At 37.9% G+C, this 15,452-nt stretch overlaps 1 protein-coding gene across 4 annotated transcripts in view; it reads left to right on the forward strand.

Annotated features, from left to right (window-relative positions):
• ninaC (STKc_myosinIII_N_like and MYSc_Myo21 domain-containing protein ninaC) overlaps positions 1-15,452 on the forward strand; it is a 2,219,740-nt gene that overhangs the window by 867,454 nt on the left and 1,336,834 nt on the right. For all 4 annotated transcript variants that reach the window (XM_067766366.1, XM_067766367.1, XM_067766369.1 and 1 more), the window contains one exon: positions 1,432-1,582. In XM_067766366.1, coding sequence (XP_067622467.1) covers positions 1,432-1,582 — 151 coding nt within the window. The remainder of the gene's footprint in view (positions 1-1,431; positions 1,583-15,452) is intronic.

Raw genomic sequence — 15,452 nt, forward strand, 5'->3', positions numbered from 1 at the left:
CATATGACGAAGGACGAATTCAACTCAACTTGGCCGCCAGAAAATTGCTTTGCTGAATGAAAGCAGGCAACTCCGGCAGATTTGTGTTATGCGGCCGTCTTGTTCTTATGTTCCGCTGTTGATGTTGCTGTGACACCAATTCATTACTCATTTAAGTGAATACCACATGAAATGCAATAAATACTGTGCATTGTTTATATTTTATTTCTTAATTTCCAACAAATTTGCAACAATAATTAAACTTTTAAATTTTGTAAACAAAATAAGAAATGTGCAACGAAATTTCAATTGACAAAACAGCTGACTTCGAAAATTCGAAATTCCTATTCCCCAAATATTGTTCTCCCTAGGAGAACAGAATTGGAGGAATTTTTCCGCGGAAATAAAAAAATCTGCGAGAACAAAATTCCGCGAGAATATTTAGAATTGGTCTGAATATTAAATTTTTTGTTAAAATTTGACTTTAAAAAAAATTTTTTTTAAAGTGGGCGTGGTCGTTTTCCGATTTTGCTAATTTTTATTAAGCATACATATAGTAATAGGAGTAACTTTCCTGCCAAATTTCATCATATCCTCAACGACTGCCAAATTACAGCTTGCAAAACTTTTAAATTACCTTCTTTTAAAAGTGGGCGGTGCAACGCGCATTGTTCAAAATTTTACTAATTTTCTATTCTGCGTTATAAATTCAACTCACCTACCAAGTTTCATCGATTTGTCCGTCTTTGGTAATGAATTATCGCACTTTTTGTGTTTTTCGAAATTTTCGATATCGAAAAAGTGGGCGTGGTTATAGTCCCATTTCGTTCATTTTAAATAGCGATCTGAGATGAGTGCCCAGGAACCTACGTACCAAATTTCATCAAGATACCTCAAAATTTACTCAAGTGGTCGTGTTAACGGACGGACGGAGGGACATGGCTCAATCAAATTTTTTTTCGATACTGATGATTTTGATATATGGAAGTCTATATCTATCTCGATTGCTTTATACCTGTACAACCAACCATTATCCAATCAAAGTTATTATACTCTGTGAGCTCTGCACAACTGAGTATAAAAATGTTTTTATAATAAGTTTTTTTTTTTTAATGCAGAATGTTAAATTAGCCATTACGCTAACATAATAATGTACAACATTCACTTAACATACAACAAGAATCGCACACTGCTTTAAAACGCTTTTCTTCTGTTTTCTCAACTTTTGTATTTTGTTACATAGACCGGTTTAGTTCCAGGCTAGCCAAATCTTGTTCTAACAGGGTTAATTTCTGGTATTCTCTAAGATTGCGAGCTTAAATTTCTTAATAAATTTACGGTTTAGGTGCTTTACGAGCATTATTAGTTTAATAATGAGTGTCTTTAATATAGAAAGTAGTAGGTAATCTTTTGTATCTTCCATAACATAATTTTTACTTTATTTTTAAATAGTGGTGACACAAACGCCGTTGTGATCCATGATATGTATGGATTTGAATGCTTTCATAGAAATGGTTTAGAACAACTGATGATAAATACATTGAATGAACAAATGCAGTACCACTATAATCAACGGATATTTGTCAACGAAATGCTTGAAATGGTATGTACATTTAAACCTGTGCCTTCACAAAATACTGGGTATAAGCAATATACCGCCCACAGAATGTATGGGCCTTGCAAAAGTTTTAAATTTTGTATAAAAAGGACATCTAAACAAAAAACTGGACATTATAGAAAAAAATTCCATGCGGAATTGAGCTAAAGGCTGAAAATGCACCAAAAATGGTGGATGACCTTTATGGCTCATCTATATCAATTTTGTTCCTAAATCACTTGTTTGGGAGATATTAGCCATAAAAGCCATACAGCATTGCTTGGTGCCTTTTCACCCTAAAAAGTCAATTTCGCAAAGAACAGATGCTATTTTTTATATCCGCTCTCCCAGAAATGCTGGTGGATCTCAGAAAATAAAAAATTTGCTATAGTCAACATCAAGGCGAATCTATACAAGGTGATGGCAAAGCGAATTCAACCAATTCGCCATCCAGATGAATGTCAAGTCAAAAGAAAATTTTCATTGATTTCGATTAACTGACATATTGTTGTACAAGTCGTTGTATGGAAAATAATCAAGCGGAAGCAATTATCTGTTTGGATAACAGCACCTGGTACTGAATTCGCCATGAGTCAACATTGAACATCAATCAGTTAATTTTGTTTTGTAAATTTACATTCGTGGCAAAAGTAAATAATCATTAATAAAACAAAATTCATTTAAAAATAAATTTAAGAAAAGGAAAAAATTTTGATAGTTTAACAAGAAATGAGCTTCATTTTCAACGTCATTCCTCTTCTTCTTTTTTCGAAATTCTGCTGTGGTAAGTGGTGAATTTGACCTACTAGAATTTTTTTGAAGCTTGCTTCACACTATTTTTCATCCCTGCAATGTCTCTATGTTAATATTGTCTCTGGTTATATGTAGTGTTGGGAACTATCGAATGAATTTAACTATCGCTAGTTAGTTACTGAATGATTTTAATTATCGAATGAATTTTTTCATTTTATCTGCTCTTTAGCTAGCCAGAGGTAAGTACCGGTGTTTTTTGTAGTACATTTACTATACAAAAGAACAATTTTTGGATTGTTTTGGTTACCCCCCGCGGTAACAAAAGAACATACCTATATAAGACAAATGCTACGTTCCAATGAAGCGTGAGCCAGATACGGATAGAAATTTAACATACAAATGCAACAACAAATTGATCCATATGGTTCACATTGTTGTTGCATTTGCATGTTAAATCTCTATCCGTATCTGCATCACATATCATTGGAACACGAGGAAAATGTTGACTAAAATGGTGTAAATTTTGCTTCCAGCAAAGAGTTTTTATTTGTTAAAAGGCTTCACTTGATACATGGACAAAAACAAAGCAACGAATTCTCAAGGTAGTTTTGGTTATTTTTCTTTAACTGCATCCAATATAATTATGCGGTGACTTTGCATAATTGCGCTTTTTGGAAAGAAAATTGATTAATTAATTAAACGCAATTATTAAAATAAACAAAAATACGCAAAAAATAGGTATAGAAGGCATTTTTAAAAATACGTCTGAAGAAAAAAGCGACCACCTTGATAAAATTTTTATGTTTGGTAAGGAATATAATGGCTGAAGCTTTTCTTATATTCTACAAATCCTTCATTTTCAACGATGGACAGCGGCTGCAAGTCTTTTATACTCATCTTCAAAATATATTCATCTATGTTATTTGTTTCTTGCTCTAAGTGCTCAGAACGTGTGCTGGTAACAAATAATTTTGTTTGAACAGTCCTTCTCAAACATCCACTATTGGAAATGTTTCCACATGAACAGTTAAGGAACTACTCGCTGTACTTATTACAGTAGTTGACGAAAGAGAAGTAGAACTACGTTCCTGTGCAGAAATTACAGGCGCTATTTCTGCTGAAGTTACATTCCTTTGTTCTGAGGAAGACGGATGCTTACGGCGTATATGATCATTTAAATTTGATGTGTTTCCATAAAATTAAAAATTTTTTTTTCATATATGGCGGTCAACTTCATTGCCAGTTTTGGTGAAAAACTCCCAAATGGAAGATCTCTTCAATCCAGGATGCATTATAAATATCTCTATACAAATTAAATAAAAATTCGAAATAATTACCACGCTCAAAACGTTCATCGATTAGGTATGCTAAGCGTTAAAATTTATTTTAATACCTTTTTAATTGAGATCACTGATATATGCACAGTAAAAATTTAAATAGAACGAACGATTCGAAGAAATAGTAATGAGCGAATCATTCATACCAAAAACTAGTAGATCGACAAAATAGTAATGAACGAATCATTCATACCTAAAACTAGTAACTCGAAAAAATAATAGTGAACGAATCATTCATATCTAAAACTAGAAATTCAAAAAAATAGTAATGAACGAATTTCAAATGACTATCAAACGAATGAAAATTAGTGAACTATCGAATAACTCGATAGTTTTCATTCGATAATTCCCAACACTAGTTAGATGTCATACCTGCTATCAGCATGGCTTCCGTAATAAACGCCATATGTTACGTTCCAACGAAGCCTAATCCACGGATAGAGATTTAACATGCAAATGCACTGTATGTTGAAATTGCATGTTGAATTTCTATCCGTATCTGGATCACGTTTCATTGGAACACGAGGATTAAGACCCACATAAATTGCGGACTGAAATACTCAAAAGGAAGGGTAGACCCTTCCAAGTCTTGCAGTAACGCGCTCTGATCGGCCATGTCAAAAGCTTTAAGTATTTTTTGAGTTTTGAATCCGAGAAATTGTTTTTAGTATTATTCGAAAGCTTTTCTTTCAGGTCTTCACAACAAAAATTGTGCCACTCTCACAAAAACTGTTTGAAATTCCCATATTCGAATTACCTATACGGCAAGGTTTGTCGTAATGTATGCAAACAATTCAATTGAAAACAAATTTCTGTTCCCGTCAATATATGTATTCCAAATGAGTTTACTTTAAACTCTTATACCATGATCAAAATAATTTAAATGACCCGGACGGCGATCTGCTTCGAGTACTAAAAAATTAGTCATGAGCCAAAATTTTTTGTCTAAATCTGTACTTAGTCAAGTACAGAAAAATATTACGAGTGATTAGCACATAAAATAGAAAACACATACGAGTGCAACGCAACACATATGTGCCACACATATATGACATTGATATCGGCTGCCACACCACGTTCTCATTCGGGACCAAAATTCATTGAAAACAAGTAAGGAAGGCTAAGTTCGGGTGTAACCGAACATTACATACACATCTGAGAGCTATGGAGACAAAATAAGGGAAAATCACCACGTAGGAAAATGAACCTAGGGTAACCCTGGAATGTGTTTGTATGACATGTGTATCAAATGGAAGGTATTAAAGAGTATTTTAAGAGGGAGTGGGCCATAGTTATATAGGTGGACGCCATTAGGGATATCGCCATAAAGGTGGACCAGGGCTGACTCTAGAATTTGTTTGTACGATATGGGTATCAAATGAAAGTTGTTAATGAGAATTTTAAAAGGCGTGGGCATAGTTCTATACGTGGACGCCGTTTCGAGATATCGCCATAAAGGTGGAACAGTGGTGACTGTAAAATATGTTTGTACGATATGGGTATCAAACGAAAGGTGTTAGTGGGTATTTTAAAAGGGAGTGGGCCTTAGTACTATAGGTGGATGCCTTTTCGGGATATCGTTATAAAGGTGGACCACGGTTGACTCTAGAATGCGTTTCTACAATATGGGTATCAAATGAAATGTGATAATGAGTATTTTAAAAGGGAGTGGGCCTTAGTTCTATAGGTGTTACAGATATCGCCATAAAGGTGGACCAGGGGTGACTCTATACTGTGTTTGTACGATATGGGTATCAAATTAAAGGTATTAATGAGGGTTTTAAAAAGGGAGTGGTGGTAGTTGTATATGTGAAGGCGTTTTCGAGATACCGACCAAAATGTGGACCAGGGTGTCCCAGAACATCATCTGTCGGGTACCGCTAATTTATTTATATATGTACTACCACGAACAGTATTCCTGCCATGATTCCAAGGGCTTTTCATTTCGCCCCGGCGGAACTTTTTCATTTTTCTACTCAATATGGTAGGTATCACACCCATTTTACAAAGTTTTTTTCTAAAGTTATATTTTGTGTCAGTAAACCAATCCAATTACCATGTTTCATCCCTTTTTTCGTATTTGGTATAGAATTATGACATTTTTCGTAATTTTCGAAATCGAAAAAGTGGGCGTGGTCATAGTCGGATTTCGGCCATTTTATATACCAACACAAAGTGAGCTCAGATAAGTACGTGAACTGAGTTTAGTAAAGATATATCGATTTTTGCTCAAGTTATCGTGTTATCGGCCGAGCGGAAGGACAGATGGTCGACTGTGTATAAAAACTGGGCGTGGCTTCAACCGATTCCGCCCTTTATCATAGAAAATAGTTATCGTCCTAGATTCTAAGCCCCTACCAAATTTCACAAGGATTGGTAAATTTTTGTTCGACTTATAGCATTAAAAGTATCCTAGACAAATTAAATGAAAGGGGCGGAGCTACGCCCATTTTGAAATTTTCTTTTATTTTTGTATTTTGTTACACCATATCATTACTGGAGTTGAATGTTGACATAATTTACTTATAAACTGTAAAGATATTAAATTTTTTGTTAAAATTAAACTTTACAAACGTTTTTTTTTTAAGTGGGCGTGGTCGTTCTCCGATTTTGTTAATTTTTATATATTATATATAGCACATATACAGTAATAGTAGTAACATTCGTGCCAAATTTCATTATGTTATCTTCAACGACTGCCAAATTACGGCTTGCAAAACTTTGAAATTACCTCATTTCAAAAGTGGGCGGTGCCACGACCATTGTCAAAATCTTTACTAATTTTCTATTCTACGTCTTAAGGTCATCCCACCTACCAAGTTTCATCGCTTTATCCGTCTTTGGTAATGAATTATCGCACTTTTTGTGTTTTTCGAAATTCTCGATATCGAGAAAGTGGGCGTTATAGTTATAGTCCGATTTCGTTCATTTTAAATAGCGATCTGGGATGAGTGCCCAGGAAGCCACGTACCAAATTTCATGAAGATACCTCAAAATTTACTCAAGTTATCGTGTTAACGGACGGACGGACGGACATGTCTCAATGAAATTTTTTTCGATTTTTCGATTTTTGATATATGGAAGTCTATATCTATCTCGAGTTCTTTATACCTGTACAACCAACCGTTATCCAATCTGTGAGCTCTGCTCAACTGAGTATAAAAGGACCAAATCTCATGAAAAGGATCAAAATTGTGTTTTATTTTACTGAGACATAATCAGTTCGGCAATTCACAAGAGTGGCGTATTCTTTACAAAATATAAAATTTAAGGATGATTCAACGGTTTCCTATATAAAATTTTACTGAGAATAGCAAATAGAAAGATTTGCTTTAATTCAAACTGCACAAACAAAAATAAAGTGCACTTTTATGTATTACATTTTCACATTTCTAGGATAAGTCTATGTCTTCTACCAACCTAAAGTTTTGAATCTAGTTTCGCTGACAAAGCTCTTAGTTCCAGCATTATGTTGAACATTGCAATAAAATAAAATGTATAGCGCAGTTAGGTTTTAGTGAAAAACGGTTAAAAAATCCGCGCTCTGATAGATGAATGGATTTGCAACTCTTTGTTTCGAGAGAGCGCTCTCAAAATGCATATTTTTGTCAATGATGCCACTCCAAACAAAAATGAATAGATCTGAATATGAGGATTTTTGACATACATTTGGGCGATTTTATAGTTTCAATCTTTATATATAAAAATCACGTACCACATTGATTGTCCGCGATGGACTCATAAACTACTGAACCGATTTTGAATTTGTTTTGCGCCCCGTGTGAAGTTTGATCTAACTTGAAATATAGGATAGGTTATATCTCGGTTTATAGTCGCAATATTATTGTATTGCAAATGTTTTATATGTTTATACGTAAAATGTTACGTATACCCACCGGCACTCATATTTTCACGTGGTGCGGATATACTTCCGTTTAATTGATTGGTGTTTAATGCAACAACGTGCTTATCAATAAATAATATTATAGCGAATGATATCAACTATAGCACATCACCAGGCCCGGCGAGGGGGAGGGGGGGGGGGGGGGGGGAGGTGAGGGGTTTACGCCCGGACCCGGGGTTTCTGAGGGGGCCAGCGATTTAGAAGTACTAAGACATTTTTTTTATTCAGGAGAGTCTTCAGTTGTTCCATGTGCAATTTTTAAGCCGAATTTCAAAAGCAACGAATATCAGCATTTCGATTTAATATTATAGTGAAGCATGAAAAATAAAAATCTATATATATAAAAGGAAAGGCTAAAATGGGTGTTGGTCGCCGGTGTTTGAAGAGATGCGTTGGTCGATTTTGTTCAAACGTGGACCCGGGTACCCCTAGAATGTGCTTATATAATATGGATATCAAACGAAAGCTTTGATGAGTTCTTTAGTACAGAGTAATATATTATACCGCTTGGTGACTAGGGTCTCAAGATATAGGCCAAAACTTGGACCCGGTTACCCCTGGAATGTGTGGGTAATATGGATATGAAATGAAAGCTGTTGCTGAGAGCTCTAAAGTAATTTTCATTATGATATTCGATTTAGTCGCATCAACATGGCAAAACTGATAAATATGCATGCGAAACAGAAATAGAGACATGAATTAATAATACCCACATACCTATTTGCATACGTCCTATTCGATTTGCCTGAAATGTGGTATATAAATTTGCCTATATTAGTATTTACGATCCTTTTTCCGGGAAGTAGACCAGAGACGGACTGGGACTGGGATTAGGACTAGGACTGGGACTGAGACTCGGAGTGGGACTGGGACTGGGACTGGAACAAAATACATACCACCCTCTGGGATAGGCAATAAGGGATGAAGAAGAATGAGAAGAACGTGACAGAAGAGAAAAGGTAGAAGGAGAAGGAAACTGGGAAAGAAATAGAATGAGACGAATATGGAGATAGATGACGTGAAAAAGACGGAGGGAGGAGTGAATAAAGGGTCAGGAAATGGGTGGCGGAGGGCAGAGTTAGACGGAAAAAGCTTATTAAAATGTATGCAGATAGGCCAAATTTAGGGCAGAACAACGTCTGCCGGGTATGCTAGTCATTTAATAAAATGATAATTGAAAAATATTAATTTCTTTAAACTTATTTTACAATAATACGACTAGTTAGAGTTAAATAAAAGTCAAATTTACATTTTGATTAAATTAATTAGTTAGATATTGTAACGCATTTAACTCACAGTCAAACCCAAATCTTATTTTGAAATTTGAGTAAATCTGACCTAGCATATAATAGTTAAAACCATTTAGTGGTGGTGCTTATCTTACATGTCTGACGTTCCAGGTTCTGTGATGAACACGGACTGGTTGCATCGGGACTTCATATTTATAAAACCTGTTTTAGTGATAAGTTTTGAACTAATAATATTTACACTAAAACAAGTATTTTTATCTGTTTTCCCATAATTTTTGAACACATTTCTAGTTGTATGTCAAACTAAAGTTTACCGAAATTTGTGGCCCGTTTTTCGTTTTAACTGGCACATTTTTTATACTGGCACGCGCAAGCCATCTTTGGAACAAGCAGAGCAGCAACTTCGGATGGGGCTTTTTTTATTTGCGCATATATTTACGAATTAAACAAACATGCATGCATACGTCCTACCTCATTGATTTTTCATCAACAACTAAACAACTACCAATAAGATGTTTTAGTTTTACTCACACAGCCACAGTTTTCATTTTGAGGACCACTGGTATAGACTGAAGTCTTACTTACTTACTTAATTGGCGCTTAACCGTCTAAACGGTTATGGCCGTCCAACAAGGCGCGCCAGTCGCTCCTTCGCTCCGCCAACCGGCGCCAATTGGTCACAGCAAGGGAGTTTATATCGTTTTCCACCTGGTCCTTCCAACGGAGTGGGGGCCGCCCTCTACCTCTGCTTCCATAGGCGGGTTCCGATAGAAACACTTTCTTGGCCGGAGCATCATCTTTCATTCGCATAACATGGCCTAGCCAGCGCAGCCGCTGCGTTTTAATTCGCTGGACTATGTTGATGTCTGCGTATAGCTCGTACAGCTCATCATTAAATCTTCTTCGGTACTCGCCATCGCCAACGCGTAGAGGTCCATAAATCTTTCGAAGAACTTTTCTCTCGAACACTCGCAAAGCCGCTTCATCTGCTGTTGTCATGGTCCATGCTTCTGCCCCATATAGCAGGACTGGTACGATAAGTGACTTGTAGAGTATGATTTTCGTTCGCCGAGAGAGGACTTTACTTTTCAATTGCCTACCTAGTCCAAAGTAGCATTTATTGGCAAGATTGATTCTTCGCTGGATTTCAGTGCTGATGCTGTTGCTAGTGTTGATGCTGGTTCCCAAATAAACGAAGTCTTTTACTATTTCGAAATTATGGCTGCCAACAGTAGCGTGGTTGCCAAGGCGCATATGCGCTGACTCTTTGCTCGATGACAGCAGGTACTTCGTTTTGTCCTCATTCACCATCAAACCCATCTTTACCGCTTCTTTTTCCAGCTTGGAGTAAGCAGAACTAACAGCGCGGGTGTTTAGACCGATGATATCAATGTCATCAGCATATGCCAGTAATTGCACGCTTTTATAGTATATTGTTCCAGTGCGGTTAAGTTCTGCAGCTAGTATAATTTTCTCCAGCATCAAATTAAAGAAATCGCACGATAGGGGGTCACCCTGTCTGAAACCTCGTTTAGTTTCGAACGGCTCGGAGAGGTCCTTCCCAATTCTGACTGAGCTGATGGTGTTGCTCAACGTCATTTTGCACAGCCGTATAAGTTTTGCGGGGAAACCAAATTCAGACATAGCGGCATATAGGCAGCTCCTTTTCGTGCTGTCGAAGGCGGCTTTAAAGTCGACGAAGAGGTGATGTGTGTCGATTCTCTTTTCACGGGTTTTTTCCAAGATTTGGCGCATTGTGAAAATCTGGTCGATGGTAGATTTACCAGGTCTGAAGCCGCACTGATAAGGTCCAATCAGCCGGTTCACGGTGGGCTTCAATCTTTCGCACAATACACTTGAAAGGGCCTTATATGCGATATTAAGAAGGCTGATTCCACGATAGTTGGTGCATTTTGCAGTATCCCCCTTCTTGTGGACTGGGCAAAGAACACTTAGATTCCAACCGTCGGGCATGCTTTCGTCCGCCCATATTTTGCTAAGAAGCTGCTGCATGCGCCTTACCAACTCCTCGCCGCCGAACTTGAATAGCTCCGCAGGCAATCCATCAGCGCCCACGGCCTTGTTGTTTTTCAATCTGGTTATTGCTATTCTAACTTCGTCATAATCGGGCGGGGGGACATATATTCCATCATCATCGATTGTGGGATCGGGTTCTTCATCTCTGCGCGGTGAATTGCTGCCTCCATTTAGGAGAGCAGAGAAGTGTTCCCTCCATAATCTAAGCACTCTCTGGACATCAGTTACAAGGTCGCCGTTTTCATTCCTACAGGAGTTTGCCCCGGTCTTGAAACCTTCCGTCTGTCGCCGTATTTTTGGTAAAATTTTCGGGCGTTATTCCTGGTGGCTAGCAGCTCAAGCTCCTCGCACTCACGCCTTTCTGCTTCTGCTTTTTTCTTCCTGAAAAGGCGTCTCGCTTCCCTTTTCAACTCACGATAGCGTTCACACACTCCTCTTGTCGCGCTCGCTTTTAACGTAGCCCTGTAGGCAGCGTCTTTTCTTTCGGTTGCAACGCGGCATTCTTCATCATACCAGTTGTTTTTTCGTGGCCGCCGGTAACCAATTTTTTCCTCGGCGGCAGTATGAAGTGCTTTGGAGATATGCTCCCACTGCTCCTGTATTCCTTCAGGATGAGTTGTGCCCTCAGAGAGCAGGTGTGAGAGTCGAGTTGCGAAATCATTGGCAGTCTGTTGTGATTGAAGCTTTTCGACGTCTAGCTTTCCTTGTGTTTTTTGTTTCTTGTTTTTAGCCGCGTTGAGGCGGGTGCGTATTTTGGCTGCAACGAGATAATGGTCCGAATCGATGTTAGGTCCTCGGATCGTTCGCACATCTAAAACACTGGAGGCATGCCGTCCGTCTATCACAACGTGATCGATCTGATTGCGAGTATTTCGATCAGGAGACAGCCATGTAGCTTGATGTATCTTTTTATGCATGAACCTCGTGCTTGATATGACCATGTTTCGAGCACCGGCAAGTCAATCAGCCTCAGTCCGTTAGGAGAAGTTTCATTGTGTAGGCTGAACTTTCCGACTGTAGGGCCAAAAACACCTTCTTTGCCCACCCTGGCGTTAAAGTCACCAAGCACGACTTTTATATCATGACGGGGGCAGCGCTCGTATGTGCGTTCTAATTGTTCATAAAAAGTGTCTTTCACCTCATCGTCTTTCTCCTCTGTCGGCGCATGGGCGCAGATGAATGATATATTAAAAAATTTTGCTTTTATTCGAATAGCGGCGAGACGCTCGTCCACAGGCGTGAACGCCAGCACTTGGCGACAAAGTCTCTCTCCCACCACGAATCCGACGCCGAAACTGCGCTTATTCGCATGGCCACTCCAATATATGTCACAATTTTTTATCTTCTTTCTTCCTTGCTTCGTCCAACGCATTTCTTGGATGGCGGTGATGTCAGATTTTGCTTTGACGAGGACATCAACCAGCCGGGCATCTGCACCAATCCCATTCAGGGAGCGGACGTTCCAGGTGCATGCCCTCAATTCATTGTCCTTCAAACGTTTGCCATGGTCGTCATCAATAGAGAGTGTATTTATCCGAGGCTTGTTGTTATATTTCATTGGAGTACGGTTTTACGTGGCGGGTCCCAAGCCCAGCGCACAACCCGCTCAGTGGGGGTGAAAATGTTACTTGGCACGTTTATATAGCGAGCCGCTTGCTCCAAGACAGACGCCCGCTTGCAGCCGCACCTAGAGGTGTACAGACGCTGCCGATGAGATCTCCCCCGGCTAGCCCTTAAACCGATTATGTCAGAGTGGCCTAGCCAGGTTGTCGCCTTCTCACATTAGCTCACCGCTAAACGGGTGTTTAGCGGCTACCCAGAGGATACTTGGCCGCAAGCGACCGGCAGTAGTGAGCTGCTTGAACCGCATGCAAAAGAATCGCTCTGGCCATTCCCAGGTGAATGGCGGTCAGAAGCTTTCCCCACTTTCGTGGACTTCTACACACGGCCCCACCCTCCTAGACTGAAGTCAGGGGTCACCAAAATTCAAACTGTGGCTGTGTGAGTAAAACTAATATCATCTTATTGGTAGTGGTTTAGTTGTTGATGAAAAATCAATGAGGTAGGACGTATGCACGTATGTTTGTTAACACACAAAAAGTAACACGTAAATCTGCCATATAATTACTACTTTATTGTTTGAGTCAAAGGAAAAGTTTAAACAAAATAAATTGTTAACATTAAACTATGAAAACATTCTGCGCATTAGCGCTTGTTTGAAACATATCTTTTGGCAAATGCGCAAATAAACAATACCCTCACCCGATGTTGCTACTCTGCTTGTTCAGGGACAACTAAAGGCCGCGACACAATAGTGATGGAACGATATTTCGCTATTGGTGATTGCATCGCCGCTATTGATAAATCGCTAATAGCTATAGCTATTGCAATCCAAATATATCAGTGATTGGCGATTTTCCTTCATTCGATTCTTTTGAATGGCAATCACCTCTGGCAGAATATCGCCAATAGCGATTATAGCGATTGGCGATTTTCCTTCGGTATGAAATTCTAATACTAATAGTGATAGCCGCGATGCAATCATCGATAGTGAAATATCGTTTATCACTACTCATATGTGTGCTTTACTTTCCGACTGAGTAAAAAAGTTTATTGGATACAAAAAGGAATAATTTTCTCCAAAATTGGAAAAAATATACTTTTACAAAAGTTTGCCAGTTATTATCGAAAATCGGGATAGTTGTATTAAGAACTGCACAACGAAAAAAATTTCTCGTCAACAGATAGTGGTAAATAAGGGCTACTTTTTGTGCAGAGAAATTAAGGAAACGGCGAACGGAACAAAGCAAACTTGTGCAACAACAATTTCGACGACGAAGTGATGTGCAATAAAGGCAAAAAATGGTTTTGCAATGGGCTTGGAAGCACATCTGGATCCCAAATTGTTAATCATTTGGTGAGGGCTAAACATAGGGAAGTCACCCTACATTCTGAAGGTCAACTTAGAGAAAGAGTACTAAAATGTTATTCGTGTGGCGTACGTAATGTATTTGTATTAGGATTCATTCCAGCACAGGCTGATTCTGTTGTAGTGTTGTTATGCCGATAAGCTGAATATGGAGTAAATATTAAAATGTGTATCTATTTAAACGAATAAATTGAAATTTTAGTCAACCATGTGCAGCGCAAAACTCTTTGAAAGATATGAATTGGGATCAAGAACAATGGAAACCACTTATAACTGATCGTTCGTTTTTGAACGACAAATAGCAGCACAAATAAACAAATTGGCGGAATTATGGAAGGAAAATATTGATGCAACATTTCAGGATTTAGAGAAGCCGGGTATAGATACTGAACCATCACAAGTGCTATTGCGTTATGAAGATGGTTATCAATACGAGAAAGGTTTTGGTCCACTTGTACGCCTAGAAACAGAATACGATAAAAATTTAAAAGAATCGCAAACACAGGAGGGTATAGAAATAAGACGTTGGCTTAAACAAAAAAACAATAGCATACTTTACGCTTGCTAAAATTGATTCGGATATCAAACTAAGGTAACATTTTACAAGACGGTGCATTACCTAATTTTTTTCTAAATTTCTCAAAGGTAGTATCAAAAGATGCGTCTAGACCTCCGTTTTAAGAATCCGAAAGCGAAAATCAAAAATTTTATTTCAGTCAAAAGTTATTTACAAAAACCGGGAGGGTCCGAAATATGGGGCCCGATCAACAATTTTTTTGCATAGAACACCTTTCTGGCTTATGAAAAGTTACCCTGGGTTGATCCGACACCGGTTTGGGGATCAAAAAAAAAAAAAAATCCGCACAGAACTCCTTTCTGCATTAGTGTGTGTGTGTGTACAATCACGTGGAAATTTTAACCGAGTTTTTGCTTATGTCTTTTGACAGAAATAAAAATTTTATTTTCGCTTTCAGATTTTTCAAACGGAGGTCGAGACGCGTATTTTGATGCGACCTTTGATAAATTTCTAATGCATGTGTTATTCATAAGTTAATACTTCTAGGCTGCAGCCGTTAACAGTTTTATAAAATTTGTGTTTTGGTGGAAAAATAAAAGAATTACAGAAGCATATATCACTCGTTTTATTGTAACAGATTCACTCAAAATTTAAGTTTTTTGGGAGACTGCAATTCAAGCTTTGTCATATGGTTGAATTCTCCGGCTAATTTCTAGGGCACTGAAGTTGGTGGCTAATTTTCTGCTAAAGAATATTTTTATAATAGTTTGAAGAATTTGCTATATTTTTCCTCTGTATTTTTCATTAAAAATTGATTCACTTTACTATACAAATATAATGCAGCCAAATACAACTTTCAGAATAAATTCATACGGAGTATTTCTGAAAACATCGGTGTAGTATAATATAGTATATAAATCATGTTTTTATGGTGTTACATATACAGATTTATTTCGGGTTGATTCATCTTACAATTAAAAATCAAAGCATTTTCAATTAGCAAAATTTATAAAACAAAGATGCATAGACATCTATTTCCTCTAGTTTCATCTCATTGAGTGTAATACGAGTCTGAACATATTGTCGTAAGCCAGTTAATAATATTGTATCATAACATCTCAGAAAATTTGAATTTCACATTACATCGAT

Source organism: Eurosta solidaginis, chromosome 2 (assembly GCF_040869045.1).
Source record: "Eurosta solidaginis isolate ZX-2024a chromosome 2, ASM4086904v1, whole genome shotgun sequence".
In the NCBI taxonomy this organism is placed as follows: domain Eukaryota; kingdom Metazoa; phylum Arthropoda; class Insecta; order Diptera; family Tephritidae; genus Eurosta; species Eurosta solidaginis.